This window comes from Dasypus novemcinctus, chromosome 11, assembly GCF_030445035.2.
Source record: "Dasypus novemcinctus isolate mDasNov1 chromosome 11, mDasNov1.1.hap2, whole genome shotgun sequence".
Taxonomy (NCBI): Eukaryota; Metazoa; Chordata; class Mammalia; order Cingulata; family Dasypodidae; genus Dasypus; species Dasypus novemcinctus.
Window position 1 is genome coordinate 85,087,903 of NC_080683.1, and position 27,858 is coordinate 85,115,760.

The 27,858-nt window shown below is 39.2% G+C and overlaps 1 protein-coding gene across 4 annotated transcripts in view; it reads left to right on the forward strand.

Moving 5' to 3' along the window:
* The window catches only part of LOC101426333 (uncharacterized), a 166,541-nt gene that overhangs the window by 22,583 nt on the left and 116,100 nt on the right, over positions 1 to 27,858 (forward strand). For 3 of the 4 annotated variants that reach the window (XM_058307234.2, XM_012528997.4, XM_058307236.2), the window contains exons 2-11: positions 4,117 to 4,281; positions 8,124 to 8,196; positions 8,695 to 8,805; positions 14,885 to 14,998; positions 15,454 to 15,648; positions 16,596 to 16,749; positions 17,769 to 17,926; positions 20,467 to 20,619; positions 21,778 to 21,879; positions 23,082 to 23,243. In XM_058307234.2, the coding sequence (XP_058163217.1) occupies positions 4,145 to 4,281; positions 8,124 to 8,196; positions 8,695 to 8,805; positions 14,885 to 14,998; positions 15,454 to 15,648; positions 16,596 to 16,749; positions 17,769 to 17,926; positions 20,467 to 20,619; positions 21,778 to 21,879; positions 23,082 to 23,243 (1,359 nt within the window). In that variant the 5' untranslated portion in view covers positions 4,117 to 4,144. The remainder of the gene's footprint in view (positions 1 to 4,116; positions 4,282 to 8,123; positions 8,197 to 8,694; positions 8,806 to 14,884; positions 14,999 to 15,453; positions 15,649 to 16,595; positions 16,750 to 17,768; positions 17,927 to 20,466; positions 20,620 to 21,777; positions 21,880 to 23,081; positions 23,244 to 27,858) is intronic. The other variant, XM_058307237.2, reaches the window with a different exon arrangement.

The window sequence follows — 27,858 nt, forward strand, 5'->3', positions numbered from 1 at the left end:
AATTGAGAGCACATTGGAAAGTTTAACAATGATTTAGACTCAGCAAAAAGTAGAATTAATGAACCTGAGGGCAAATCAATAGAAATTCCTAAAACTAAAACACAGAGACCAAAAGAATGGAAAGAATAAAACTGGGTATAAGAGATATATGGAATACAGTCAAACACTCAAACATATGTGCAATTGGAGTCCCAGAAGGATAAGAATGAGAAAGTGATGTTTAAAGAGCTAAAATCCAAGAAATTTCTAAATATCTTGGGTCCCATTCTCTAACCTCTTTCTTACCCCCCAAATCAGCCCTTGATGCCTCCTCAAAATTCTAGTGTTCTCCAGTATGCAGTTTGAAAGCCACAAGTAATATGCACAGAGTTTGAACAATGATCTTTCCTCCTTCCCTTCCACAAACATGATTAAGTATTTATTATGTGCCTAGACCTAGGCTACCTGCAGGATGCTCACAGTACATAATCCTTCCATAATCCTTCACAGTATGTAATTCTTCTTAGCATGTGCTATCTTTTCTGCCATCTCCCTAGTCTGAGAATTCTATCATAAAGACTTGGAATCTAAAAGTCAGGGGGAAAAAACTTGGAAATCTTAAACTACCTCCATTCAATACTGATAGTACTTCTCTAATATCCTCTATTTGAAAAGTCCTAATAATGATAAGTCCATTATTTCACGGAGCATCTTATTTAATTCAGACCTTCAATTCAGACCCACCCCCAACCCCACCTAAAAAAATCATGTTCAATAGCCACACTGAAAGAAAAATACTAATGCATTTGTCTGAGCAATTAGAACTGTTACATTAGAGACATAAACATCTTTGTTCTTTACCGGATGATTGTGCCTTCTTGTTAAAACAGCTTAGTCTTATCCCTACTAAAGCAGAAGATCATATGTAATTTAAAATAGAAATTTCATTTGAATAAATGGAAGAACATTTTGATGATCAAGATGACCAAGTATCAAAATGATTACCCAGGAAAGTTATAGAGTATCTGTCTGTGCAGATCTTCATGAAGAAGACTGAATTTCCCCCACAGTGATATGGGGTCAGCTTGGTTATCAGTTTAAATCCTACATTTGCTAGAATAAAAATGATTGTTTTATTTTGATCCCCACTGTATTGCTAAGTTTTAGGGATTTTTAAAGTGCTTGAAGCTGTGTATTGATATATGGATTTATTATAATTACTGATATATTTTATCTTATTTCTACTATACTCTTGTTTCATTTTGCCCTCTTTTCTAGCCTTCTATTGTACTTTAAAAGTCCCATTCAATCCCTTACCCCAATTTGTTTGGGAAGCTCTAGATTGCATTTCTATTCTTTAGGTATTCACCTTGAACTTTTTCTTTTTTTAATTTCTCCCCCTTACCCGCCCCCCTCCATAGTCTGCTCTCTCTGTCGATTCACTGTGTGTTCTGTGACCACTTCTATCCTTTTCAGCAGCACTGGGAATCTGTGTTTCTTTTTGTTGTGTCAGCTCTCTCTGTGTGCGGCACCATTCCTGGGCAGGCTGCACTTCCTTTTGCGCTGGGCGGCTCTCCTTACCGGGCGCACTCCTTGTGCGTGGGGCTCCCCTACGTGGGGGACACCTCTGCGTGGAATGGCACTTCTTGTGCGCATCAGCACTGCGCATGGGCCAGCTCCACAGGGATCAAGGAGGCCTGGGCTTTGCCGCAGACCTCCCATGTGATAGGCAGATGCCCTATCCATTGGGCCAAGTCCGCTTCCCCACCTTGAACTTCTTAAGATGCATTATACATTTTCTTAAGAGTCTAAAGTTATTCAGTATTACTTTCTGAACATGCCTATTTTAAACCCGTCCATGCCTGCTCTAACCATCCATTGAATACCTCCAATGCCTGCTCCATTTCTTCTTTTTTTTTTCAGATTTTTTTCCCACCTATTCTTAATACCTTTGTCTTAGAGTTTAAATTTTATAATTTTTTTAACACATAAGAGGGTTTTTTCACAATCAGTAGCTCATTAAATGTACTTATGTTTTGACAATAAGCTTTTGAAGCAATTCTTGAGTATCTTTTTTTCTGAGACTTTAAATGAGGGCCCAGCACCTGCCTGACTCACATTTGGTGTCCAGTGAGTAGAAACTCCTATCCCCAAATAAATAGTTGCTTGTCTCTTTAAAGCTAGAAATGAGTGTTTAGCAGGCATGGACTCCTTGGGGTTGGATCCATTTCATGAACAGTTGTCAAAGGCTGGCCTCTCCTTATGTTAATTTCTGAATATGTATTTGACTCTGTAGAAAGCTAAGTGCAGGATTATATGTTCTCATATCTGAGCTGTGTAGTGTTGAAACTGATCAGGAAATAAAAACGAAATGTTCATCCTCTCGGAAAAGAGTCATGCAGTCTCTCTTTCTGCTGCCCTTGGCTGCTGGCTGGAATGCAGCTGTTAAGGCAGCTGTTGAACAGCTTGCCCAACTGAAGCGACACTGCCAAGCAGCAAATATTTTTCATAACAACACTTAGCTTTTGCTAAGAACAATAACAGTGCATTTTACTGAGCCCCCACAGTATGCCAAACATGACAGATTTATTACTCAGCAGGTTCACAACCTAGACTGAATATACATGCTCATTTCCATTTTTAATATTTATGAAAACAATAAAAAGCTCCCAAATGAAATCTTTACACAAAACATCTCTACTGCTTAATTATTTGTTGCAACTAAAGCAAATAAGCTTAGGAAGATGAAGTATCTCTGAAAGGATAAATGAAAATCTAAAAATATCAAAGGGGAAAAAAGGGTTTAAATGAAGCTGTGATGGTTAAGTTCATTTGTCAACTTGTCTAGGTTATGGTATTCAGTTGTTTGGTTAAGCAAGCTCTGACCTGTTTGTTACTGTTAGGGTATTTCACAGGTGGAGCTGCATGTATAGTCAATTGATTGTGTCTGCAGCTGATTGCATCTGCAATCAACAAAGGAGACTGCCCTCAGCAATCATTTGGAGGCCTAAAAGTCAGAACTGAGGCTTTCCAAAGTCAGAAAGATGAATTTCTATGTCTATTTCAGCCAGGTACCTTTTCATGGGAAATTCAGCTTCCCCTTCAATGGAGTTTCCAACTTGCTGCCTGCCCTCAGAATTCAGACTTGCCAATTCCCATGGTCATCACATGGGCCAATTCCTATGATTAATCTCAAATATATATACACAGCACATATCCTGTTGGTCTCTTTTTCTGGTGGACCTTGACAGATACACAACCCAAAAGTGACTTTCTCTTACTTGTCCAGGACAGGTGAGGACAGCAGTAGCCCTCACACATGCTTGTTGGAGCTCTGTCTAGGGAGAGACTACACATCCTCTACTGAATTCCCTGCAATTCAAGGTGTCCAGGACTTCTGGGTCATGTAGTTAATCTACATTGTTAATTAGAATATCCATACTTAGGTACTTTGTAAGAAATTATGTTGAATTTGACAGGCTGTCAACCAGGTAGGGCAGAAAGGGTAAGGGTAAGGGGTGGATCAACTCTATTTATTGGTAAATTCAATATGTCAAATGAAGTTACTCAAAGTTAAGAAAACTACATCCAAAAGTATAATTTTCTTCCAAGCATAAAAATTAATGAATTAGGATCATAGTAGATAGATCTCCACCTTCAGTATATTTTCCCTAACCACAAGCTCATGACTTCAAAAAGCTTATGGGACATACTCTAGGTACATAGAGAGATCCTGTATACATTCTTTGTCTCAGCTGAAGTGATGTTAGAAGTCAGCAAAAACCAATGTTTACAGCATTCAGTGCATGTTTCCCACAAAACTTTATGGAGCCTATGGAGAAAGGGTTGGGAGACAAGGTAAAGAGAATGCATTCTCACTTAATAAACCCCTTAGGCAAAGCTGGAGCAGAGACATTTCTGAAGGTGAACTGGGCTGAACAAAGGCAAGGTCAATGAAGTTCCTAACTTACTTTTTCTCTGCTGTTTACAAAATGGTAATCAAATCATAAATGACAACTAGTCTGGTTGTTTCTTTAAATTTCCACAAATTTTACATGATTTCCTGGGCAAAGATAGACAGCATCCCACACATTCACTAAAGGAGACAGCCATAAGTTTTGTGCTCTTCTTTTTCAGGAATACACAGAAATAGCAATTGCCAACCATGGATGAAATGTATAAGATTGCTTCCACAGAAAGGATCCAGCTGTTGGAGAAAGAACTGGCTATGCAATTGACTGAACTGAAATCTGAAATAGAAAAACAGGGGGGTCTTCAGAGAATGACTAATGGAGCTTACAGGTAAGTAGTGGCAGTATGAAGTTGTAGTTATAGGGACTTTAACCCCCTCCCTCCCTGCAAAATCTCCACCAGCCCCCTCTTCTTTTTATATGGACAACTGATGTTATCTCCAGGTCAGATAAATGGTATACAATATAATTTTTAAGTATTCCTTTCCAACATGACTATTGTCCCTAAGGTTTTCCTATCTATATTCTCGGATTGTCAAGGCAAATAGAAGCAATGTCCAAAGAAAGGTTTTCCTATATTCTAGAATTGTCAAGGCAGATAGAAGCAATGTCCAAAGAAAATATTGAACTTCCAGAAGTTATTACACAAGTCATACTCAATGAAAAGAGATCTCATTTTATCCACTATATTATAAATGAATATGACCTTGATTTTGATGGAAAATTTAAAAACTAAAATAATGCTGGGTATTTGGTGACGAATTCTAGCAAAAAGATGTTCTGTTAGGAGCCCTTCTATAGGTAAATCCTGCCAATGACTACAATCAAGTTCTTTTAGAGAAACAGGGTAGCCAGATCAGCCCCTGAGTGACAAGACTCATGGACCCAGAATGTTCCTATTACTCTGTTTCTGTTACTGCCACAATCGATCAAGAGGAATATGAAAGCCTAGTTAGGTTGAGTAGTTGAGTAAACAGTGTGGATGGTGAGAGTTGAGAAGGAAAGTAGAGAAGTAGTAATAGGTGCATTAGTGCCTCATTTCAAAAGTGATTCTGAAAGAACCACAATTTAGTGTTGTTGGGATTGAATCGTGTCCCCCACAAAAGGCATGTTCATCTCCTGTGATAGTTAAGTTCATGTGTCAAATTCAGGTTATGGAGTTCAAGTTTTTGGTCCAGCAAGCACTGACCTGATTGTTGCTGTGAGGATATTTCATGAATTTAAATCAACAGTAAGTTGATTGCCTATTTGATTGATTACATCTATAATCAACTGAGGATAAGAAGTTGAAGGACTTTAAAGGAGAAATGATGATTTCAGTAGTCAGAAGGGAGAATTTCCATCTCTACTTTGGCCAACCAGCTTCTTCTGGGGAATTAATTGAAAGCCTTCATTGTACTTCCCAACTTGTAGCCTGCCCTACAGAATATGAACTTGCCCATCCCCACAAGTTGCATGACCCAATTCCTTTTTTATTTTTTTTATCTCATAATATTTACAATATATAAAAATCATGATTTACATACAATTCCCAAACCATAGTCCTGTGAGTGTGAACCCATTTGTGAACAGGATCTTTGAAGAGTTATTAGTTAAGGTATGCCCAAACTGAGTGAGAGTAGGCCTTAATCTAATATGGCTAAGTCCTTACAAGCAAAGGAAATTGGATATGGAAGGAGAAGCTACTGGGAGTAGCCAGAAGCTGGAAGTGAAAGCTTAGAACCCATAAAAGAAAGAAGATGCCACCATGTGTATTTAAAAGCCAAGGAACTCCAAAGATTGTCAGCCAGGTGGAAGACACTGACTCTGGAGGAAGGAAGCCTTCTAGCCTCTGAAACTGTGAGCCCATAAATTCCTGTTGTTTAAGCCAACCCATTGTGTGTTATTTGTTTTACAGGTGGGAAACTAAGACATTGTTCTTTACAATTCAGTATTTAAAGCCCTTGTGTGCGTGAAGCAGATCAAGGATTGTGTAAGGAACTGGAAAGATCACAGAATCGTGCAACTCAATTTCTCTAAACTTTGGTCTCTTTTATTTGGAACGCAAAGTTAAAAACATGTGACTTGCCTACTTTATATGGTTGTAAGGCTCAAATGAGATCATGCATGTTAAAGTATTTCAAACACTTGAAAATATTATGCAGAGATCAGATGTTGGTATTATTACTATTTAAATGGTAGCACCTCAGGCAGGTGGCTCCCCACTGGATGTTATAATGAGGAAGTCTTCCTGGAGTTCAGTTTTAGAACAGAGTGATGGGAAATCTCTGGATGCCTGTATTTCTCTACTCTGCCAAACTACCAAACACTGCACCTGAAAGAATAGAAATATTAATGCAGCAGATACTTATTGAGCTTCTGTTTGCTGTGCTAGGTTCTGGAGTTCAAAAGAAAATGGAAAATGCCCACCACTGGTATCATTTTAGCAATATCATTCCCCATTAGACTGTAAAAAATCTATTGAAAACTGGAAGGTGGCTGTGCCTTAGTCATCTTTCTTTCTTTTTTCCTTTTTGTATTCTTTCCCTCATTTTATCCCACAAGCCCAGGACTTAGTAGTAGTTAAGTGTTTCATAAACACCTGCTGAATGAATAAAAGAACGAGTTGTATGTTGAATAAATAATACTTGGTGAACAAATGAACTAATCTGCTTTGGGTTGATGTACATACATCCTATTCCAACATCCTCTTTTAGGTCGTTTATAGACACTTTGAGGCTAACTGAGAGGAATGACATAATCTGAGTGAGAGAGGGTTGGGGCAGTTAAGCCTATGACCTGACCTAATATCCCAGCATGCCAAAGAAATAGAAGAGGGCAGGGGAGGTGTGGGTTACTTCTGCTCCATAGTTGCGAGTGTAAGAGCTATTCCCCATTCTGGTTACTGCTTCTCTACTTCCTTGAATCTGCAGTCAGGATCCAGGTATCCAGTAATCCCAGAAATTATATATTTTATTAATACTTTTCCCCTCAAGGCCCTTTCAGGGCTTGCCTCATTTTATTTTTGGTCAAAGCCAAGATGCGAGGAGATAAGAGAGGCGTTATCTCTAACTTCAGATGGGAAAACTTGACACAAAGTGGTTAAATGACTTGCTTAAGTGTAAATGGCTGATGGATCTCCTGGCTATCAGTCTGGGTGATGAAATTCCACTAGTGCGTGGAATTTCTGGCAACTACACGGGCTAACAGTACATTTTCATCTTCCTTTAGAACTTATTCATGGGGACTGATAGGGTCATGTGAACAATATTAAACTAAATTTTACTGGCTACAATTGCCTCAAATTCTCTAGGTGGTCTCTCACATGTGTTCCAGAACTACCTAATATGGCCCCCTAGTCAGTGTCCGCAAAGTTCCATCTTGAGAAAGTGACGTCTGTGCCAGGCTTGCTGTCCCCTGATGTTCACAAAGTTGCCAAACCTCGGGGTGCGTTTTATACCAAATGGAGAGAGCACCTTTCTTCCCAACTCTGGCCTGGCCCCTTTCCACCAGGGCCACCCAGCAATGCTGTACATGTCTTATCTCCGAGCCCATGGTAAAAACAAGTCCCTCATGACTAGGCTTGAACAGGAACCCATACGTCTGCTTAAACAGTACTTCTACTCTGAATGTTTTTCCCTAGGGATAAATAGTTTAGTTAATTTTCCTGAAGCAGGAACTTTTATTAAAATAATTTCCAGAGTATTTCATGTTTGACATTTAAGGGTCATTTTCACCCCCAGGTAATTCCGCAAGTACACAAAAAGAAAAGCATTTAATATATGATACTGGTTTTATGGGGCATCTAGGGTGAGAAAAGGTTTGATAAGCACAGTACTTGTTAAAGGTGAGGTTACTGGAGGGAATACACAGTGGGGAAATAAAAACTCTCAGCATCGTTAGCATGTGCCCCTCTGGACCCTTGAGTAGGAAGTTGGGAGCTGAATCAGAGGTGGAAGGAAAGACTATGTGTGGGGAGGAGAGGAAGGTTTAGGAAACGTTGAGGTATCCACAAGAGAGATTCGGACCCAAACAGAAACATACGATCTTTACACACTCCCAACAATCCTATATGATATAATACACTTATTCAGTTGGGAAGAGGCACAGATTAATCATGATGGTCCAGAACCCATCTATGGTCCAGGTCTATTACGGTTTTTTACATCTTCCTTTGCATAAATCTTTCTGCAGCTCTGTTCGAATACCAAGGGACATTTCTTACTTTAGAAGAGAAAGGGAACTGGCACTAAAGAAAACCTTACAGGTGGGTAGGTGAGTGGGGTATGAATATTTCAATACTAGAAAGAAAAAAAAGTTTTTGATAACCTGTTGAAAACTTTTGGCAGAAAAAAATCTATCTTTGCAAACAAATGGCTGGAGTTAGTAATTGTGGTTATAAGGACAAAATAACCCTGATTCTCAGCTCAATGTTGACTCAGAGAAGGCCACTTAGAGATATCTGATTTTAAAATTTTGCAATTTTACAGTTCCTTGATTTTAGGTGTTAAAATTAGTTATTTGAAAACTTAGATATTATATCGTGTGAAACTAACCAGATTTCCTAATCTGTAATGTGATGATCATCATCCTTGCACAGCCAGTCCTACTGTAATGACCATGTAAGATCATTGAAAATAAAGTTCAAATATACATCATATATTTTTTTAAACTACCAGAAACTGTATGTCATTTTCTGTCATAAACACTAATGGTTTATTTTCCAATTTCCTTTTGTTTGCCTACTGTGCGATGTGGGGTTTAGGTTGCTGAGTCAAAGCCCCTGGTTGTTCAGGCAGATGTCATGCAGAGGGAGCTAGAGAGTTGCCTAAGAAGGGAGTACACGCCTGAAAACTTACCTTTGCTTCTGTTGCAGGTAAGAATCATTTTGCAATTTGGAAAAAAAAATTCTGGAATTCAGTAGAAATGTATGAACGATCTAGCATTCTGGTGTACCCTCCGGCCAGGATAGGATTTTCTCTATATGTGTAGTTTGCACATATAAGGTTTTGGTTAGTGTAAATGCTGTGCTTTGTTAAATAGCTATGCCACAGTTAAATTCAGTTTAGCTAAAGTCACTAAACAGTTGACTGAGTTTCTGCTAAATACTCCTTTGGCTGGTATTAAGGGGCAATATAACATTGACTATAATAGTCCCAGTCCTCAAAAAGCTGTTGACTGACCTAGGGAAGACATTTCTGGAAATCTCTATTAGGAAAATAACTTACACCCTGAGAGAAAAAATTTCCATAAAGATGATTATTGTGGCATTATAATAAAAGTGAGACTTTTGAATTACCTAAGTATCCAACAATAGAAGAGTTTTAAAAAAAATAACAATATGGTATTTGATAGAAAATTATTCTGCCATTAAACATTTTTAAGCATAAGGAATTAGTTACTAAAAACTAATATTGTATGTGTGTATCACATAGCTTAATAATGGTCAAATAATATATAGAAAAATCCTTTGAAGGTTGTGTATCAAAATGTCAATCATCACTGTCTTTGAATACTCAGAAAATGAACCTCCTCTTTCTATTTTATATATTTTCCAAATTTTCTATAATAAGCATGTATTATTTTTATTTTTAAATTTTTTCCTCTTTACTCCTATCATGAGTTATAGCCTCCCTATAAATACAAACCAATACGTTAGTGACTGTTAGCAATGAAATAATATATTAATCACAACAAAACAAAAGGTTTTGAGATTCTATTTGCAAGACAAATAGTATTCTTTATCCAGTATTCTCTTTTCCTTTAATTTCTGGCACTATCCTTTTGTATGTATCAGTGGTTCTTAAGAGAGAAAAAGGGAATAAGAAGGCAGGGGACATTTTGTCCCTCCACCCCCCAGGGGCCATTTAGTAATGTTTGAAGATATTTTTGGTTGCTATAATTTAGCAGGGAAGATGCTACTGATATCTAGTGGGTAGAGACCAAGGATGCTACTAAAACATCCTACAAGCACAGAACAGCCTCCTACAATAAAGAATTATCTGGTCCCAAATGTCAGTAGTGCTGGGGTTGAGAATGCCTTCTGCCTAAAGAACTTCCTTTAATATTTCTTGTAGGGAAGGTCTGTGACAGTGACAAACTTTTTATAGAGAGTAACAAATTCTCTCGGTCTTTGTTTACTGGGAAAAGAAGTCTTTATTTCATCCTCATTTTAGAAAGATATTTTTGTTCAATATAGAGTTCTTGGCTGATGTTGCGCCATTGTCTTCTGACTTTCATAGTTTTCATTTCTAGATATCATATGTCCTTTGTTCTCTAGCTGCTTTTAAGATTTTCTCTTAATGGGTTCTAGTAATTTGGTTATGATGTGCCTTGATGAGGTTTTCTTTGTGTTTATCACGCTTATGTTTGGTTGAACTTCTTGGATTGTAGACTTGTCTTTTTCATAAGTTTTTGAAAAATTTCAACCATTATTTTTTCAAATATATTTTCTATACTAACCCCTCCTTCTGGGACTCCAGTTATACAATTTAATCATTTAGTATTTTTCCATAGATCAATGAGGCTCTGTTAATTTTTTCAACTTTTTATTTTCCTTGGTGCTTCCTTCTGTGTAGTCTTCATTGCTGTTTTCAAGTTCTTTTCTTTTCTTCTGGAATGTCTAATATGCTAGTAATCACATCCAGTTAATTTTTCATTTCAGATATTGTATTTTCCATTTCTAGAAGGTTTGTTTCATTCACTTTTTTGTATATGAATTTTTAAATAAAATAAACACTATTTTTAAAGAGGTTTTAGATTACAGAAAAGTTACATTGAAAGTATAAGGGATTCCCGTATGCTCTACCACCCCCATTTTATTCTATTTTATATTTTGCACTTCTCTCTTCATTATGTTCACATTTTTCTTTCAATCTTTGAGCATGCTGATCATCTTTAGAATAACTCTTTTAAAGTCCTTGTTTGCTAACTTCAAGACCTCTGCTATTTCTGGGTCTGTTTCTTTTCACTAATCTTTCTCTTGGTAATGGGTCACATTTTTCTACTTCTTTACATGTCTAGTAATTTTTAAAATGATTTATTTATTTATTTATTTTCCCCCTTCCCCTCCTCCTGCCCTGCTGTTTTTACTGACTGTGTTGTCTTCTCTTCTCATTTTCTCTCCTCTAGGATTCACCAGAATTCAATCCTGGAGTCTCCTGATGTGGAGAGAGGTTCTCTGCCAATTGTGCCACCTCAGTTCCTGGTCTCTGTTGTGCTGCACCTTGACTCTCCCCCATCTCTCTTCTGTTGCATCACCATCTTGCTGTGGGACTCACTTGTGCAGGCACTGACTCACCACCCAGGCACTCATGTAGGCACTTGCATGGGCCCTGGATCACCACACGGGAACTTGCGCTCACCATGCAGGCACTTGCACTCATGGGCACTCATGTGGGCACCTTTTTGCCAGGTGGGCATGCCCTCTCCTCTTCTTTTTCACCAGGAGGCTCCAGGGATCGAATCTAGGTCCTCCCATATGGCAGGTGGAAGCTCTATCACTTGTACCTCATCCACCTCCCTACTAATTTTTGTTTAATGCTGGGTATTGTGAATGTTACATTATTGAGTGCTGGATATTTTAAATTTTATTTTTTTCTTCCTTTAAAGATTATTAGACTTTATTCAGGCAGGAAGTTAAGTTACTTGCAGGTCAGCTTGATCCTTTCAAGGCTTGGTTTTTTGTTTTTTCTTTTTTCTTTTTAAAGAAGCTTTAGATTACATAAATGTAACATCAAAAATATAGAGGTGGGAAGTGGATGTGGCTCAAGTGATTGGGCTTCTGCCTACCATATGGGAGGACCTGGGTTTGATCCCTGGGGCCTCCTGGTAAAAAATAAATAAAAAGGGATGCTTGCACAGTGATCCAGTGCCTGCATGATAAGCCAAGTGCCCATGCAGTGAGCCAGTGCCCATGCAAGTGAGTCATGCAGCAAGATGATGAAACAACAAAAGAAGGATGAAGGGGAGAGTCAAGGTGAGGCACAACAGAAACCAGGAACTGAGGTGGTACAAGTGATAGGATCAAATTCCAGTGAATCCTAGAGGAGAAAAACAAGAAGAGAAGATGAAAAGAAATAGACACAAAAGATCACACAGCAAATAGACAAAGACAGCAAAAAACAGCAGGGCAGGAGGGGGGTGGGAAGGAAAAAAAATATATAGGGGAGGGAAGCAGATGTGGCTCAAGCAATTGGGCTCCTATCTACCATATGAAGAGTCCTAGGATTAGTTCCTGGGGCCTTCTGGTGAAGATGAACTAGCCCACACAGCAAGCTGGCTTGTGTGGCAAAGTTGGCCTGCATGGAGAGATGGCCCACATGGAGAACTGATGCAACAAGATGATGAAACAAAAAAGAGACACAGAGGAAAAGACAATGAAATACACAAACCAGGGAGCTGAGGTGGCTCAGGCAATTGAGTGCATCTCTCTCATATCAGAAGGTCCAAGGATTGGTTCCTGGTGCCTCCTAAAGAAAAGATAAGAAGACAAGCAGACACAAAATGCAGGTGAATGGACACAGAGAGCAGACACCAAGTGCAAGTGACAAGGGAGGGGGGATTAAATAAATTAAAATAAATCTTAAAAAATACATATATATGTATAGGGGATTCCCATATACCCCACCCCACCCTTCCCCCACTTTTCCCTTTTAATAACATCTTTCATTAGTGTGGTACATTTGTTAACAATTAATGAACACATATTGAAGCATTGTTACTAACCATGGTCTATAGTTTATATTATGATTTACACTTTGCACCACACAATTTTATAGATTTTGACAGAATGTATAGAGGTCTGTGTCCATCATTGATATGTCATGCAGGACAATTCCAGTATCCCAAAAATGCCTCATGTTGCATGAATTCTTTCTTCTCCCCATCCCCTTCAGAACCTCTGGTGACCACTGCCTTTATATCAATGTTGCAAATTCTTCCATTGCTAAAATAATAATAAATCTACTTTAGATCATAGTTATATCTCCCCTTATGTTTGTCCACTCCTCAATCTTAAGGATTTTGGCATGGTTATGCCCACTCTGTTTCTGATTGAGAGGGGGCTTAGATCCCATGGTGTAGATGGATGAAACTGTCTTGCTTGCCATTGCAGATATTCTGTTTTTTGGGATGGTTGTTGTCCATCACCATCCTTTTATTAGTTGTCCTGGGTGAGTCCAATGAACTGGAGAGTAGGTATTGCAATTCTGCTGAGATTCAGGACTCAACAGGCATAGGAACAGACTGAAGATTTAAGTCTCTGGGACATATATTTAATGAATATAGTGCTAAATATAGGTTCAAAGAAAGGAAGAGTCATGTGTAGGGAAATTATAAATAAGTCTAACTCTCTTATATTGGGGAGCATTATTCCAAAGTAAGGCACACCGACAGTGTGCCAAATTCCTAAGATTTTCTGCTTTTCCTATAGTGTCTAGATATCTCTAGAACCCTCAGGACTCCTGTTGTTTAAGGCACTGTTAACTGTGGCAGTCAATGAGATCCTGCTGAGATATGCATGAGCATAATCTCTGGAATGAACTCCCAACTCACTTTGAAATCTCTTTGCCACAAAAACTCATCTGTATTTAATATTTACCCCTTTAAGTCAAGGTTTTTTTTTCCCAAATGGAACACTAGTTGGCACTTGGTAATAATCCCTTGGTGCCAGGGGGGCTCATCTCTGGCAGTCATGTCCCTTGAGGAGGGACGCAGGGAAAGTAGTGCCTTTATAAGCTGAGCTAGACTTAGAGAGAGGCCACATTTGAGCAACAAGGAGGCTTTCAGAAGGCAATTCTTAGGCAATATATAAGGCTAAGTTTCAATTTCACAAGTACAGTTTCTTAAGTACAACCATCAATATCAAGGGTCTGGCATTATGGTCTGTCCATTTTCACTAGGCCCAAAGCTTTCTTTTAAGCTTTGTTTGAGCCAGTCTAGAAAAATGTGTACACTAGGGGTAGTTTATCCTTACTACTAAAATGTGACTCCTCTGGTGTCTCCACTGAATGCCCTAGGTATTCTTCAGTCTAGCTAATTGGAACTCAGACATGTCCTAAGCCTGTATAAACTCTGAGAACTATTCAGCTTACAATTTCTTAGTAAGTTATTCTTTGCACAGACTTGTGGAATTTTACCCTTTACATGCATGGCTTAGTATTCAGTAAGACACTCAAACGACAACACTTGCTTCAGATTTCTGGAGCCCTTTCTCTGCCTAGCTCCCTCCTCTGCAGTACTCTGCTGTGCAAATTCCAGTTGATCTAGCCTTCCTAAATTTCAAGTTCTCTCCCCTCAATTAATGAAAACCAGGATTATCACAGGGCTCACTTCATCTGTTTTCCTTTTCTCAGAGAGCACAATCCAGCATTGCCTATTGTCCAATAGCAGAAAACATTGCTTTATATATTTAGTCCAATTTTCTAATTGTTTATAATATAAGGGAAAGTATGACCGTAGTTATTCCATGACAACCAGTATTATTTTTATTATCAGAAAGACAGCATTTTAAAAATATTGGCTTATTTGAATATTTTTAAGTATAAATAAAATGTCTGGCCTAAGGTTAACCTCTATATGCATATCTATAATTTACTTTGTATTTAAGACTCATAACTTCAGTTTTTTTAGACAAAATTTTCAGCTCATCTTTAGACACTTTTAAAGACTTTTATTGTATGTCACTGCTAAAATTGTTCAGTAATTGATACATTAGCCTGCAGTCTGTTGACTTGGCAATGAAGCATGAAGATTTAGAAATGCCAACATGCTTTCTTTAAAATTGAATGGTATCTTGTGACAGACTTCTAAACTTATGGTTTTTATATAGAAAAATCTATCTTTCTGAAACAACCAGAGACTGATTTACCTACTGTTGGTGTTAATAAAACAATTTGGTCTTCCAACTATAATGGTACTCAGCTAAGTGTTAATTTTTATTGTTTTTATTAAAGTATTATAAGGAGAGAATTACCCAGCTGGTCCAGAGTAAATATTTACACATGCTTAGGTGGAAGAGGTTTTGCCAGCACAGTAAGATCATGGAGCAGCTTTATCCTCTTTACAAGGTAGGAAACCCATGAACAGGAACACCTGTGGACTACTTTTTATCATGAAACAGAATGGTCAACAAGCTTGTCAATTTTTTAGTCCATGACTAAAGATTGGAAAGGAACTAATGGGTGCACCTGCGTGCCTCAATGAGCTGTGAAGGAAGTTTTGTATGATAGGAAATGCATTTTTCTCCATAGACCTGGCCTCCTCTGCTATAGCTAAAAAGCTCAGAAGCAGATTCCGTTTACCAGGCGTCCTTACATAGTGACTCTTTTCTGGAATCTCTCTCTTTCCAAGTCCTAAGAATTGACTCTGCCCTTATCAGTCAAATTCAGAATATAGAACATTGGGATTCCAAGAGACCCTTATTTGGCCCTCAAACAGCATTGCCTAATGCTTGGGAGCAAATGACATATGAAAACAACCCTAGCAAATAACTAAGTTCTGTCTGTTTCTCTCTCTTAAACAGAAACAAGTTGGCTATATTATGCAGGAGTACAACGATGCAGTTCAGAGAGCTGAAAGATTGTCTGTTGCACGCGAAAACTTCCTTATGGGAAAAAACATTCCTCCTAACTTAGTGACACTGGAAGATGTGACTATTTACACAAAGTGGTTAGTGTGTCACCTACACTCCCTCAGGACCATTCACCAGTACCTACAGGTAGGAACAGCATGCGAAAAGTGTTTAAGTGAATACATGGTGCCCTCCCAGGAACAGTCAGCACACTGCTTTCTCACACCGTCATGGAGTTTTGGATTGTCATTGTTTCTGGACTCCACCTGCCCAACAAATGTTAGGAACAGTAACAAGTCACTGGCTTTATCTTTGAGACCTTTTAAGATGAGCTTTACCTTGTTCTAATGAAATCACTTCATTAATTTAGCTTTCTCAAAGATGTCTTTTGGACTATTTCATATTTACTATGTAAGTTCATGTTTTAATATCTTGTTCAGGATTTATGCTTTCCAACTTCCAATATTTTTATTCAGCAATATTTAATGAGGGTCTAACATGTGCCAGGTACTTGTCCAGGGCCATGCAGCAAAGATATGTTCTTTGGTGGAAAGAAACTGAGTCCCACGTTGATAGGAAGATGGATAAGTAAATAGTCAACTGAAATACCATGTGATAAGAAAGTAGAATAACTATAGGTACAGGGTAAAGAGAGGCACAGAGGAATGGCTCTAACCCAGACTAGGAGCATCAGAGAAGGAGTAACATGCTCACATTTGCATTTTAGGAAGATTCTTATTTTCCACTTATTTTGCTGCTCCTTTCCATCTTAACGCAGTGATACCACCATCCACAGAGTTCATCAGAAAGCTGGCCATCATCCTTGACTTCATCCTTTTTGCACATGCAGTCAGTCACCGTGGAGTCTACCTCTGACACATCTCTCCCCAGTCTCATGGTATTATAATGGTCAACTTATGATAGCTCTTTGTCTCCCAGCTCCAGATTTAGCCCTTCATGTTTGGGCAGGTAGCTGACGTCCACCTCTACCTACCTCCCTCTCTATTAAAATGAAGTGCTGCTCCTGAACTTCAGTCTAGATCTTCTGTGTTAATTGAGTTGGCATGTGGTCTTTTGGTTATGCCCTTCTGTAGGCTCTCCAGTATTTGCCCATCTCCAACATGCTGAATGTAGTAGTTGATAAGCTCCTTGAGGTTGGTGAGGAAAATGAAATGGTCTGTGCCAGTGACATTGACTCTGACATCCAGAGTTCTGCTGCTCCAGACCCTACAGATACAAGCACTTCAGGTAAGAAATTAGTCTTTTTTAACCTAAGGCAATATGAGGAAAAGACGATTGTAATTTTGTACACATGCCGTTTTATTACATGATCTTGATTGAAATTTTTCTGTGACAATGAGTTATATTCTTCCAATAAACAAGTGTTAAATTAATATGTTCTGAAGTAAAAAATAGCAAACACTTCTTTTAGGCATTTTTATTTCCATCTTTATAACTAGCCGACTAAGAGAAAGGAAAAAGGCAATGGATTTGAACTCAGGAGTACTGGGTTCTAGACTTGTTTCTTTGGTGGCCTTACAGTGGACCTGCATATTTAGGTCATTTCATCTCCTCAGATCTCAATTTACTCATCTCTAAAGTAACCCTTTCGGATTAAGTGATCTCTAAGGTCCCTTCCTGTTTCAATAATTCATGATTGTAGAAGAATTTCTTCACTAAATCAATTTAATACAGTCTTCCTGCCCTTATCTTGTGTTACGGATGACTAAGGAAACTGCTCAAGTGACTCTGAGTGACATACTTACTTGGGCATATGTGTAGGGTGTCATGAGCTCCTGGGAAAGACAGCCAATCCAGTTATGGGGCGTCTGAGAAGGCTTTTCAGAAGTGGGGAGTCCAAACTAGGAGTAGGATTAGCCAGGCAAAGGTAGCTGAAGGTTCTAATTTTCTTCTAACTTATTGGTTAATTTATAATTCATACTCTTTGTTTACCACAAAGGACTATAGGTAGTTCTGCTTTCACTAAGTCATCCTCCAAAGGGCCTAATGGATTTCTCCTAAAGGCTGAGGTGAGTGGTCATTGGTAGTGCCAGAGAAAGCACTTGGTATACTACCAAGGATTTCTTATATATGCCTGCCCAAGTGTGAGGCAGAGTAAATTGTGGCAGAGAAGGTTGGGCAAGAAGCAGAATGTTTCTCCAATCAGCAGAGGAGGTCCTGCATGTGTTATTTCAAAGGACCTCTCTGTTTTGTCTCCCTGACTGGTTTTCATTGGTCTTAAGGCATTTGATTTTGCATTTTTTCAGGGCCAATGAGAACAGAAGCTGCATCCACCCTGCCCCAACACACAGCAAAAACAGGGGAACTAAAACCTCAGCTCAAGTTCCTGCTATCCCATTTCAGCATCCCATATGACGTGGAGGAGCTAAAGGACTCTGCTAAGGAGATGGAACTCTTTTCCTTGGTACTGTACTTAATACAAGTATAGATGTTCATGAAAGAAAACACTAGTATTTGCCACAACGCTGGCTATTTGTGCTGCCAACAGCTGCTTCTAGAGTGAAAAAACAATAGTCATAGAAGGGATTTAGATTAGCAATTAGGAAGAACTTCCTTTTCATATGAGTCACTGCATCCTGGAATATCGAACTCAGAGGGATGGTAGGATTTATTTTCTTAGAGAATTTAAAGAACAAGTAAGTTACAGTCCATATTAGATGATGTAAATGTAGTCAAGTGTCTAAAGCTCTCAGGTTCTCAGAATGCAGTATAGCTCTTTTAATTGGCAAAATGCTTTACATTCAATAGAGTGTACATTGTGTAATGATATTTAAAGTCATGCAGTTCTCTGCAACACTGCTATAATACAGTGTTGCACTTCCTTTTTTTAAAAAAACTAATACTAACAAAAGCCATGTTATTTTTAAAAAGTTGTTTCAAAGGAAAAAAGAGAATAATAGGTAGTTAACAGACTTATAACAGTTGTTTTTTATCAACAAGAGTTTCAACAATAAAGGTATTTTTTGAGCTCTCATTGCAAGATAAAAATTAATTGATCTAAACAAGTAAAAAATTAAATCTGAGTATTTCTAAAGGATCTTCATGTAAGAAGAAGCCACTGGGAGCAAATATGGCCCAGGTGGTTCCGTGCCTGCCTTCCACGTGGGAAGTCTGAGGTTTGGTTCCCAGTGCCTCCTGAAAAAGCAAAAACAAACAACAAGTAAAATAAATGAAAAAAAAAAAGCAACTCTCGGAAGCTGATGTGGCTCAGCAGGCACCAGTTTCCCACAGTCAAGGTCCTTAGTTCAATCCCCAGGCCCCAGTACCTAAAAAAAAAAAAAGGGGAGCCACTGTCTCCTTGACCTTGAAGCTTCCCTTGCATTTACATAGGTTACAGCATTGTTTTACCAGGATTATTTCTATAAAACATAGACTCTTTTAAGCTCACTGGAACCAATGGTATCACAAGTCCTCTGGTTTCTTTGAAGATGATAGTGTTTAGCTTTCTCCTAAAAATAAAGGCCTTTCTTCTTACTTCACCTGCAGCAGAGTCTTCAGCAGAATGCTTCTATGGGAGTATCCTTATCCTCGTTTTCACCAAGTATTACAAATAATAGACAAAACACAGAATTGGAGAAGATAGTGTTTGCAAAGATCCAAAATAAATAAAAATAAATGATAGCACAGTAGACTATCGTCAATTATAAACCAAAGAACATGACACTGACCAAGCATGCCGACAAAGCAGCCTTATTCCCAGACTGCAGTGATCAGCTTGTCTCCTTTATTTAGTGATAGTTTCCACTTCTTATTTTCTTATAACAGTATTCTGTGAAATGTTAATTGTATTCCCAACATAAACAGTCACATTAAAATCATTTGTGTGTGTGTGTGTGTGTGTGTGTAGGAAAAGTATTGCTTATCCTAGTAATCTAATGTTTTAGAGTAGGGTCAGCAATCTACAGCCTACAGCCAGCTACCTGTTTATTATTATTATTATTATTACTATTATTAAAGTGTTTTACTTAGAGACCCATTCATTTATGTATTGTCTGTGGCTGCTTTTGCTTGGCAGAAGTGAGTAGTTGCACCAGAGACCATATGGTCTACAAAACCTAAAATATTTACTATAATATTTACTATCTGACCCAGCATTAGAGCAGTGGTTCCATTGAACTTTCTGCAATGATTGAAATATTCTGTATCTGAGCAGTCCAATATGGTAACCACTAGTTCCATGTGGCTATTGAGCACTTGAAATGTGGCTAGTGCAACTGAGGAACAAAATTTCAAATTTAATTTTCATTTTAATCAATTCAACTTTAAATTATAAGCAGTCATGTGTGAGTAGGGGCTACCGTATTGGACAGCACAGCCCTGGAGATACCAGCATTAAATGTCAAGGAACCCAACCTGCACAAATTCCACTCACTCACTCCAGAAACCTTTGTTTAGGCCAGCATTACGGAAGGTACTTGAGAATCATAGTCTGTGCCCTCAGAAGCTCACCATATAATGAGGCAATTGTGATACAGTATGGTCAGTGCAATGTTGAAGATGCAATGACTGACTCAGTAGGCCCGGTAGGCATGAGCCCACTCTGGAGAAGAAAAGAGGACATATTCAGCATTTTGACAGTAGTAAATTGTTTTGCAAGAAGCACTTGTAGCCTCTGTCTGGAGGTGAGTTTAGATACCTGAAAGAAGTTTTTTGTGTTTTTATTTTATCAAAGCAAATTTCCCATAATATAAAATTAACCATATTACATATATTTCCAGTCTTTGGAACAGATATTTAGGACATACAACACACACACAATTATGATAATGAACTGATTGAGTGCATGTGCCCTACAGGTATATACATTTAAGGTCCTATTACCATCACACAGTCATATTTTATGAATTAGTTTGACTCAAAGGCAATCAGTAGCTCTTTTGAAAATTACTTACAATCTGAGACTTTTTTTCTGAGTCCCACTTTTCCCTTCTTAATCCTGTTTAGGTTTCTCAGAAATTTCAAAGCATCTTCAAGGAGCAACAGAGGATGCAGACATTTCCAGACTATGATGCTAGGATAGCTCAAACTGAGAGTTTAGGTTTGGCAGGACCTGATATAACCCTGAGAAAGAGAGCCAACTGGATTTCCTTTATAAAGGTAAGGAGACCTTTGATGACGTTAACCTGCCAGTGAGGTCACCAGTGTCAGAAAGTCTTCTTCAAATAGGAGAAGCAACCAGGCAGCACCAGATCTGTCGGGCCCCTATTGCTCCTTCTTAGTGCCCTCAGCAACCTCTCCTCTAGGACCAAGGGGAGGTAGCTGCCTGTTCTCAGATCAGGCAAATCAGAGAACCTGTCTTGTGCCCCAGCATCTGCTGGATCTGCCTACCTCAGGTCTATGTTGACATTAACCATGCAGATCTGCCTTCTCTGGAAGTTCCCCATACTTCTCTACTCTACTGGGTCAAAAGACACTTGTTAGTGATCTCAGCTATTTGGCAAGAAGAAAGAACAATACCTCAAAGTGTAATTGATTTGCATAAATCCAACTTTTAGTCAAAAACTATTTATTGCATATAGACTGCAAGTCTGGCACAGCTCTTGAAACTGGAGATACACAACTCACAAACAATGCACAAGTTAGCAGATAGACAAGATGATTTCAGGTAGTGGTCAGTATTACGGAAGAAAGAAGTCTTATGTGATAAAGACGGACTGAGGGAATGGAGAGGGATCGAAGGTGACCTCTAGGTCTGGGGCTCAAGCACGTGGGTGGTCACTGTATATGGGAAACCAGGCTTTCTATTTTAGGTTGTTATGCTTGACATCCAGCTGTAGATATCAGGAAGATGGCTGGATATAACTGGCTAGAGCTTAGGACTGAGATAGAAATTGAAGAGTCATTAGCACATTGATGGTATTTACAGCCAGTCATAGGACCAACTTTTGAAATACAGTTCATGTAAAAGATGTTTTAAATGTGCAGTCACAAGGAGACGATGGAGAAAACTTCCTTTGCCCCATAAACCAAGTGCAATGCCCAAGACTGAAGGGTTTAGAGTCCCCTCTGTTCAAGGATCATGCTCCGTGACCCCAGCTGGAGCTCCTGCATCTCCAGTGCAGAGCACCAACAGGAGCTGCTGCTTCCATCTCTCTCTACGGATCTGTGAGCCCATGTACACCCTAAGACCTACCCTCCCTTAGCAAACATTCTAGCACTCATGCCAGATCCCATTCCAGAAGGTCCTTGGATCTCTTTCCTTGCAACTTTTGCTGAGAACCATTGTAACTTTGTGTGAATATACTTGTCTGCTAGATTAAGCCAAAATGTGATCCTTGGCAAAAGAAGATTTTGACCAAACTAAAAGAAGAGAGAAAAATAGATATATTAATGCATCTGCAAGCAAAGTTTTTGAAGGTAAGAAAATACCCATGTTCTGTGTAGATAAGATTCTTGCTAAAATCATTCTCAGAAAATTGAATTTTCTTACCCTTTTTAAAAATGTTGACATGGATTCACTATAAAGTCTTTATTTGGAATTTTTCTAATCTAATTGCCAAACCTTAGGAGTCTTGTTGGCTTTCACTAGAGTAAAAATTGTCAAAAGAGCTCGATTTTAGTCCTGCTTTTAGACCAAGCCTCAGTGTGGTATCAATCTAGTCATGTAAACTTCTTGAGCCTTAGTTTCCTCATCTGTGAAGCAAAAGCATTAGACTAAATGATTTATGAGGTCAACTGTAATAGTAAAGTGGTGAAAATGTAGTAATATGTGCATCGTTGAAGTAGAGCTTCAGCACTGGGACCATTGTTGGATTCTTTATGTCCGAAGAGAAGGGACATTTATTCAGCACCTATAATATGCCAGGCATTCTTGCAGCAATCCTGCGAGAGATACTATTAATATTCTTGTTAGATGGATTCATCCCACTTGGAGTGAAAAAGCCAGGATTCCCTGTAGGGATATGAGCCTAGGGTGTGTCCTCGCAAAGCCTGTGCTGTCCTCACACTGCCCTGCCACCTTCTCCCCTGTCCCCTTGCAGCTTCCTAACAGCAGACAGCATTTGGACCCAAAGTTGATGAATATTTATCTTTTCATTGGTGCAGCAACACTTGTGGGGGTGCTTCCTGCTATTGTGTCTAGGAAGTTGTCACAGAATATTAAATAAGATGCTCTGTATATTTGAATATGCATAGTATTGAATGGGTAAACATATTTGGGGAAATCATATGCTTGAGTTCAAAACTGTTTGTCTGTCTGTTTGTTTTGAGGTACCAGGGGCCGGGGATTGAACCTGGGACCTTATATGTAAGAAGCCAGAGCTCAACCACTGAGCCACATCGGCTTCCCTGAATTGTTATTGTTTGTTTTTTTTTCTTTTGTTTTGCTTGTTGATTGTTTTTTCAGGAGGCACAGGGAACTGAACCCTGGACCTCCCATGTGGGAGGCAGGAGCTCAGCCTCTTGAGTCACATCTGCTCCCTAAAATTGTATTTTTTAATTGAATAGTAAAGTTCCACCTGGGGCATTTGTCTTGATGATGTGTGTATGGCTGAATTTTTGCTGAGAAGAGGGAATAATGAGTCTCCTAACCATTGCTTCTCCTTTCTGCTCTACCTGAGATTTCCAACCCAGAGCAAGTAATGCAAGTACTCCAAGATCACGCTGCAAAAACAGTCATGCTGGCTCCACATCATTCGTCTTTCATGGCTTCCCAGGTGCTGCATCAGTGCAACTATGACCAAATCTGGCAGAATATTTATAGCAACATCAACCCCTACCAGGTACAACAGGAAAAAATAACTCATACACTTTTCTGTCCACTCATCACTTGTATGTAGCCCTAGAAATTTACTTTGGGTAGTTTTTCAGGGCCCAATCACACCAGACAGCTCCATTAATGAAAATGTTTATTTTTATTACCAAAAAAACCTAAATGCTAATTAAAAGGAGGACTGAAAGGAGGTGTAATATAATAGGGATTTGTCCCAGGGCAAAAACCTGAAAGAATAAATACCAATGCAATCCTAATGCTAAGATTCAAGTGAGTTGGACAGTTCTTAACTGTAGTGAATGTTTAGAGGGAAAGAGGTTCCTCCAGCTTTTGCATAGGACAGGCATGAAGTTTGGCAGGGAAAGGAAGTTTCTACACAAAGCAAGTGGATATTTGTATTTATGATGGAACCAAAATATTTCTGAAGCTGTAATCGCCTATTATTTGTTTGCTACTCTAAAAGAAGAGCTTTGTTAATTTCCTTATTTGAGGAGACCCAAATGTGTTTATTGTCTGAGAAAGGAGCAGTGGAGAAGAGATGGAAGATATAAACAGAGAAATTTGAGAAACAGATGATGCTAGGGGCAGAGTAGGGAATAAGATGAAGAAACCAGGTGATGGGGTAGTTTCTCGAAAGGGAGAATGACATTGCTTCCTTTGAGGTGAATGATATACATGGAAATTTCAGGTACAAAAAAAGGTGAGGTGAGGTGAGGTGAGGTGAGGACGCTTATGAATGACCCCGGCTGAGGAGAGAGAGAGGAGAAGGATGTGTCTGCATTCCTCTAGAGGGTAGATGAAAGTGGTGTGTGAGGAGATGCCTTCCTGTGGGAAAGGCTTCAGGACTAAGGAGGAGGGAAGAATTTAAGGAGGACCACATGGCCACAAGGCCCCAGTAAAAGTAGGAGGGCATGAATTTGTAGTGAGCCCATTTTACATAAAAATTTTTATTACTTTCACCCCCAAAGATAATTGTAAAATGACTGAAAATTGTACATAAAGTCGAAGTTGTAGAGAAATTTAGTAGATTATTGGAGAGAGATGCACAATCATAGTTTGTCATCCCAGACCGAGTATGGAGGAAAGTGAAATCCGAAGGGGCCTGTGGAGGTACGGACTGGCTAGAAGCAAACACACGTGGGCACACACACATGTTACAAATTTTCAATCTATTTAGAGAAAGATCTAAAGAATCTAATGAGAAACCAGTTGGCTCGCAAGATCAGGAGCAGACACATGGTTGGCTCTCCCTGGCCCCAGAATTCCCTGATAGGGCATGCAACTTCCAGTGATACTCTCTCCTTAGCAAACATCCTGCCAGAGCTGAAAAAATAACCCTATTTTTTCTTTCCCACTGTCATTTCCCACTGAGGTACATGTCACCATTCAGGAAGATCTTATACCAACAAGCTGACATTTAAAAATATCAGGCTGCCCTGCTTCTGGAACCACACTTAGGAGGTGGGAAAGGAAGAGGCAGCGTTAGCGTCAGGTCTCTGAACAAGGTCTCTGCTTCCAGGATCCCAGACGGTCTTGATGCTGATGTAATCCTCCTTTACAGATTCTGGTATTAAGGTTGGTTTTAAGACAGGAAACACTGAGGCAGCAACCAAAAGTTTCCCACTTTCCTTAGATTTTCCTCTTGTCGTTTCTTTGTGAGCTCAGGTCAAGAGTCACTTTGTCCTGCCTCAGGACAAGGATGACATAGTGCCCTTCTCAATGTTGACTGCTAGTCAGATGGGGCTAGGTGTTGGTAAAAATTCTGCAGCTGGGAGGAGTTACAGGAATGTGACTATTTTGCAAGCATGTCGCAGTCAAGTAGGAATTTTCACATTTGTGTGCTAGTCAGCATCCTGATTCTGAACTTGGCAAGTGGCAACCAATGCTCCATGAAAAATGGCCTTCTGCCTGAAGAAAATCAAACCTCCATTGGACGGCAGAATGTTATCACTAATTGTAGCACAACTTCAGAACAGCCTCTGATCAAGTCTCACCGAGTGTCACCAGTAACCTTTCTTTAGTGATTAAAAAGTTTCTTATTTTGAGTTTTAGGTTTATAGAAAAGTTACAAAGATAGTTCCCAGGTACCAGTTTCTCCTGTTAGTAACATCTTACATTCCTGTGGTGCACTTCTCACACCTAAGAAACCAACACTGGTACATTACTGTTAACTAAATTAGACTTTATTTGGATTTCACCAGTTTTTCCATGCATGTCCTTTTCCGCTTCCAGGATCCCATCCAGTGTACCATTTACATGTAGTTATCAGGTCTCCCCACTCTCCTCTAGCCTGGGACAGTTTTGGAGTCTTTCCTTATTCTTCGTACCCTGAACAGTCTTTAGGAGCGATGGCCAGGTAACCTGTAAATAACCCCATCGTCTGGGTTTATCTGATGTTTTCCTCGTGGATACAGGGGTTTGGGATACAGGGGCAAAGTGTCCTTCTCATCCACCATATCAAGGAGACACGACAGCAACACGACATCACTGGCAATATTCCTTCCCATTGCTTGGTTTGCCAGGTTTCTGCACTCTATAGTTACCGTTTTTCTCTTTAGGGAGTTTTTAAAAAATTAGTTATAAATTACTTATTACTTATAAGAAGTAATAAAAGTAATGTTTCTCCTTGTAAAAAGTTGAAACATTACTGAAAAAAAAGTTAGTACTGCTAATGCCGTTCTCCATTCCACCTCCTCAGGGTAAACACTGTTCTCGCTTCTGACCTTGTCAGTGCATTTACATGCATCCATATGTCCCCATACACAATATATAGCATAGTTTTGTTTTAGTTTTCTATATAAAGATACATTACACTATGTGGGTATCATCTGCAACTTGCCTTTTTCACCCAACAATGTATGTTGGAGATCTGTCTCTACTGTTCTTTTCAAAGGCTGCATCATATTTCTTTGTATGCTGCAGTTTCCACAGCCATTCCCCTGTTGATGATTATTGTCACTTTTCCCCTGTTAAAAGCTGTGCTAAAATGAGAAATTTTAAAAAAGCTGCGCTCACTGAACTTTCTTGTGTATGCCTCCTTGCACACGTGTGTTTCTTCAGAGTAGATATTTACAAGTTGATTTTGTGAGTAACAGACTAGGCGCAATAAAAATTTTTAATAGGGCCATGATGTGGACCATTGTCTATGAGGTGCAGAGGTGCCCAAAGATGTACTTACCAAATCCAATGGATGTGTCATGATGATGGGAACGAGTGTTGTTGGGGGGGGGGGGAGAGGGGGGGTGGGGGGGGGTTGAATGGGACCTCACATATATATTTTTAATGTAATATTATTACAAAGTCAATAAAATAAAGATATATAAAAAATAAAAATAAAAATAAAAATAAAAATTTTTAATAGATCTTCCTGAAATGGTTATGCCAATTTCTCTCCCACCAGCAATTTATGAAAGTACCCGTTTTCCCACAACCATTTTAATATTGAATAAGTTTGTCTAAACCTTGATTTAACCTTCCGTTAGTGTTGAAACCTGGCCACTCATTTCTTTAAATGATATTCTAATTCCAGATTCACTTAAAGATCTGGGTTTGGGGGATAAAGAAAAAATAATAATTTTTCATTGATGATGATGTGTTACTAGAAAGGGATAATTCTGGTCAAAACAGGTGACATTTTAAAATTATTCCTTTGAAAAAGTTCTTTAAATAATTGAACCGTAGCCCTGATCAGAGAAAGAAATGGACCAGCATTGTGGATTGAACTGTGTCCCCCCAAAAGAGATGTTTAAGTCCTAATTCTGGGTCCTGTAAATGTGACTCCATTTGGCAGTAGGATCTCTGAGGGTGTTATTAACTGAGATGAGGCCAAACTGGATTAGGGGGACCCTTAATCCAATAGGACTGGAGTCTTTATAAGGAGAGGAAATTTGGACATAGACAATACAAGAGAGAAACAGACAAAAAGAAGGCCATGTCCCATGTACAGTACTGATGCGTGCAAGGAGTGCCCTGCCACGCAGGGGTGTCCCCCATGTAGGGGAGTCCCCCATGTAGGGGAGTCCCATGCTCAAGGAGTGTGCCCCATAAGGAGAGCCGCCCAGCGTGAAAGAAAGTGCAGCCTGCCCAGGAATGGTGCTGCACACACGGAGAGCTGACACAACAAGATGACTCAACAAAAAGAAACACAGATTCCCGTGCCGCTGACAACAGAAGCGGACAAAGAAGAACACGCGGCAAAATAGAGAACAAACAACTGGGGTATGGGGGGTGGGGGGGGAGTGAAAGGGGAGAGAAATAAATAAATAAATCTTTAAAAAAAAAAAAAGAAGAAGGCCATGTGATGGGGGCAGAGATTGAGGTATGCTGCCACAAGCCCCGGAATGCCATGGATTGCTGGCCGCCCACTGGAAGACAGGAGAGAGATAGGAAATGGATTCTCTTCTCTAAGTGGAAGCACAGCCCTACTGATACCTTGATTCCAGCCTTCCAGCCTCTAGGACTATCAGACAATACATTACTGTTGTTCAAGCCACCCCATTTGTGGAACTTTGTAATAGTAGCCCTGGCAAACTAAGACAACCAGCTAGCCCTAGAGCCATCCAAACCTGTCGTTCTGTTTTATCAAGTTACTGTGTCTGGTGCCATTTCTTAAGAAGTGCCTGGTT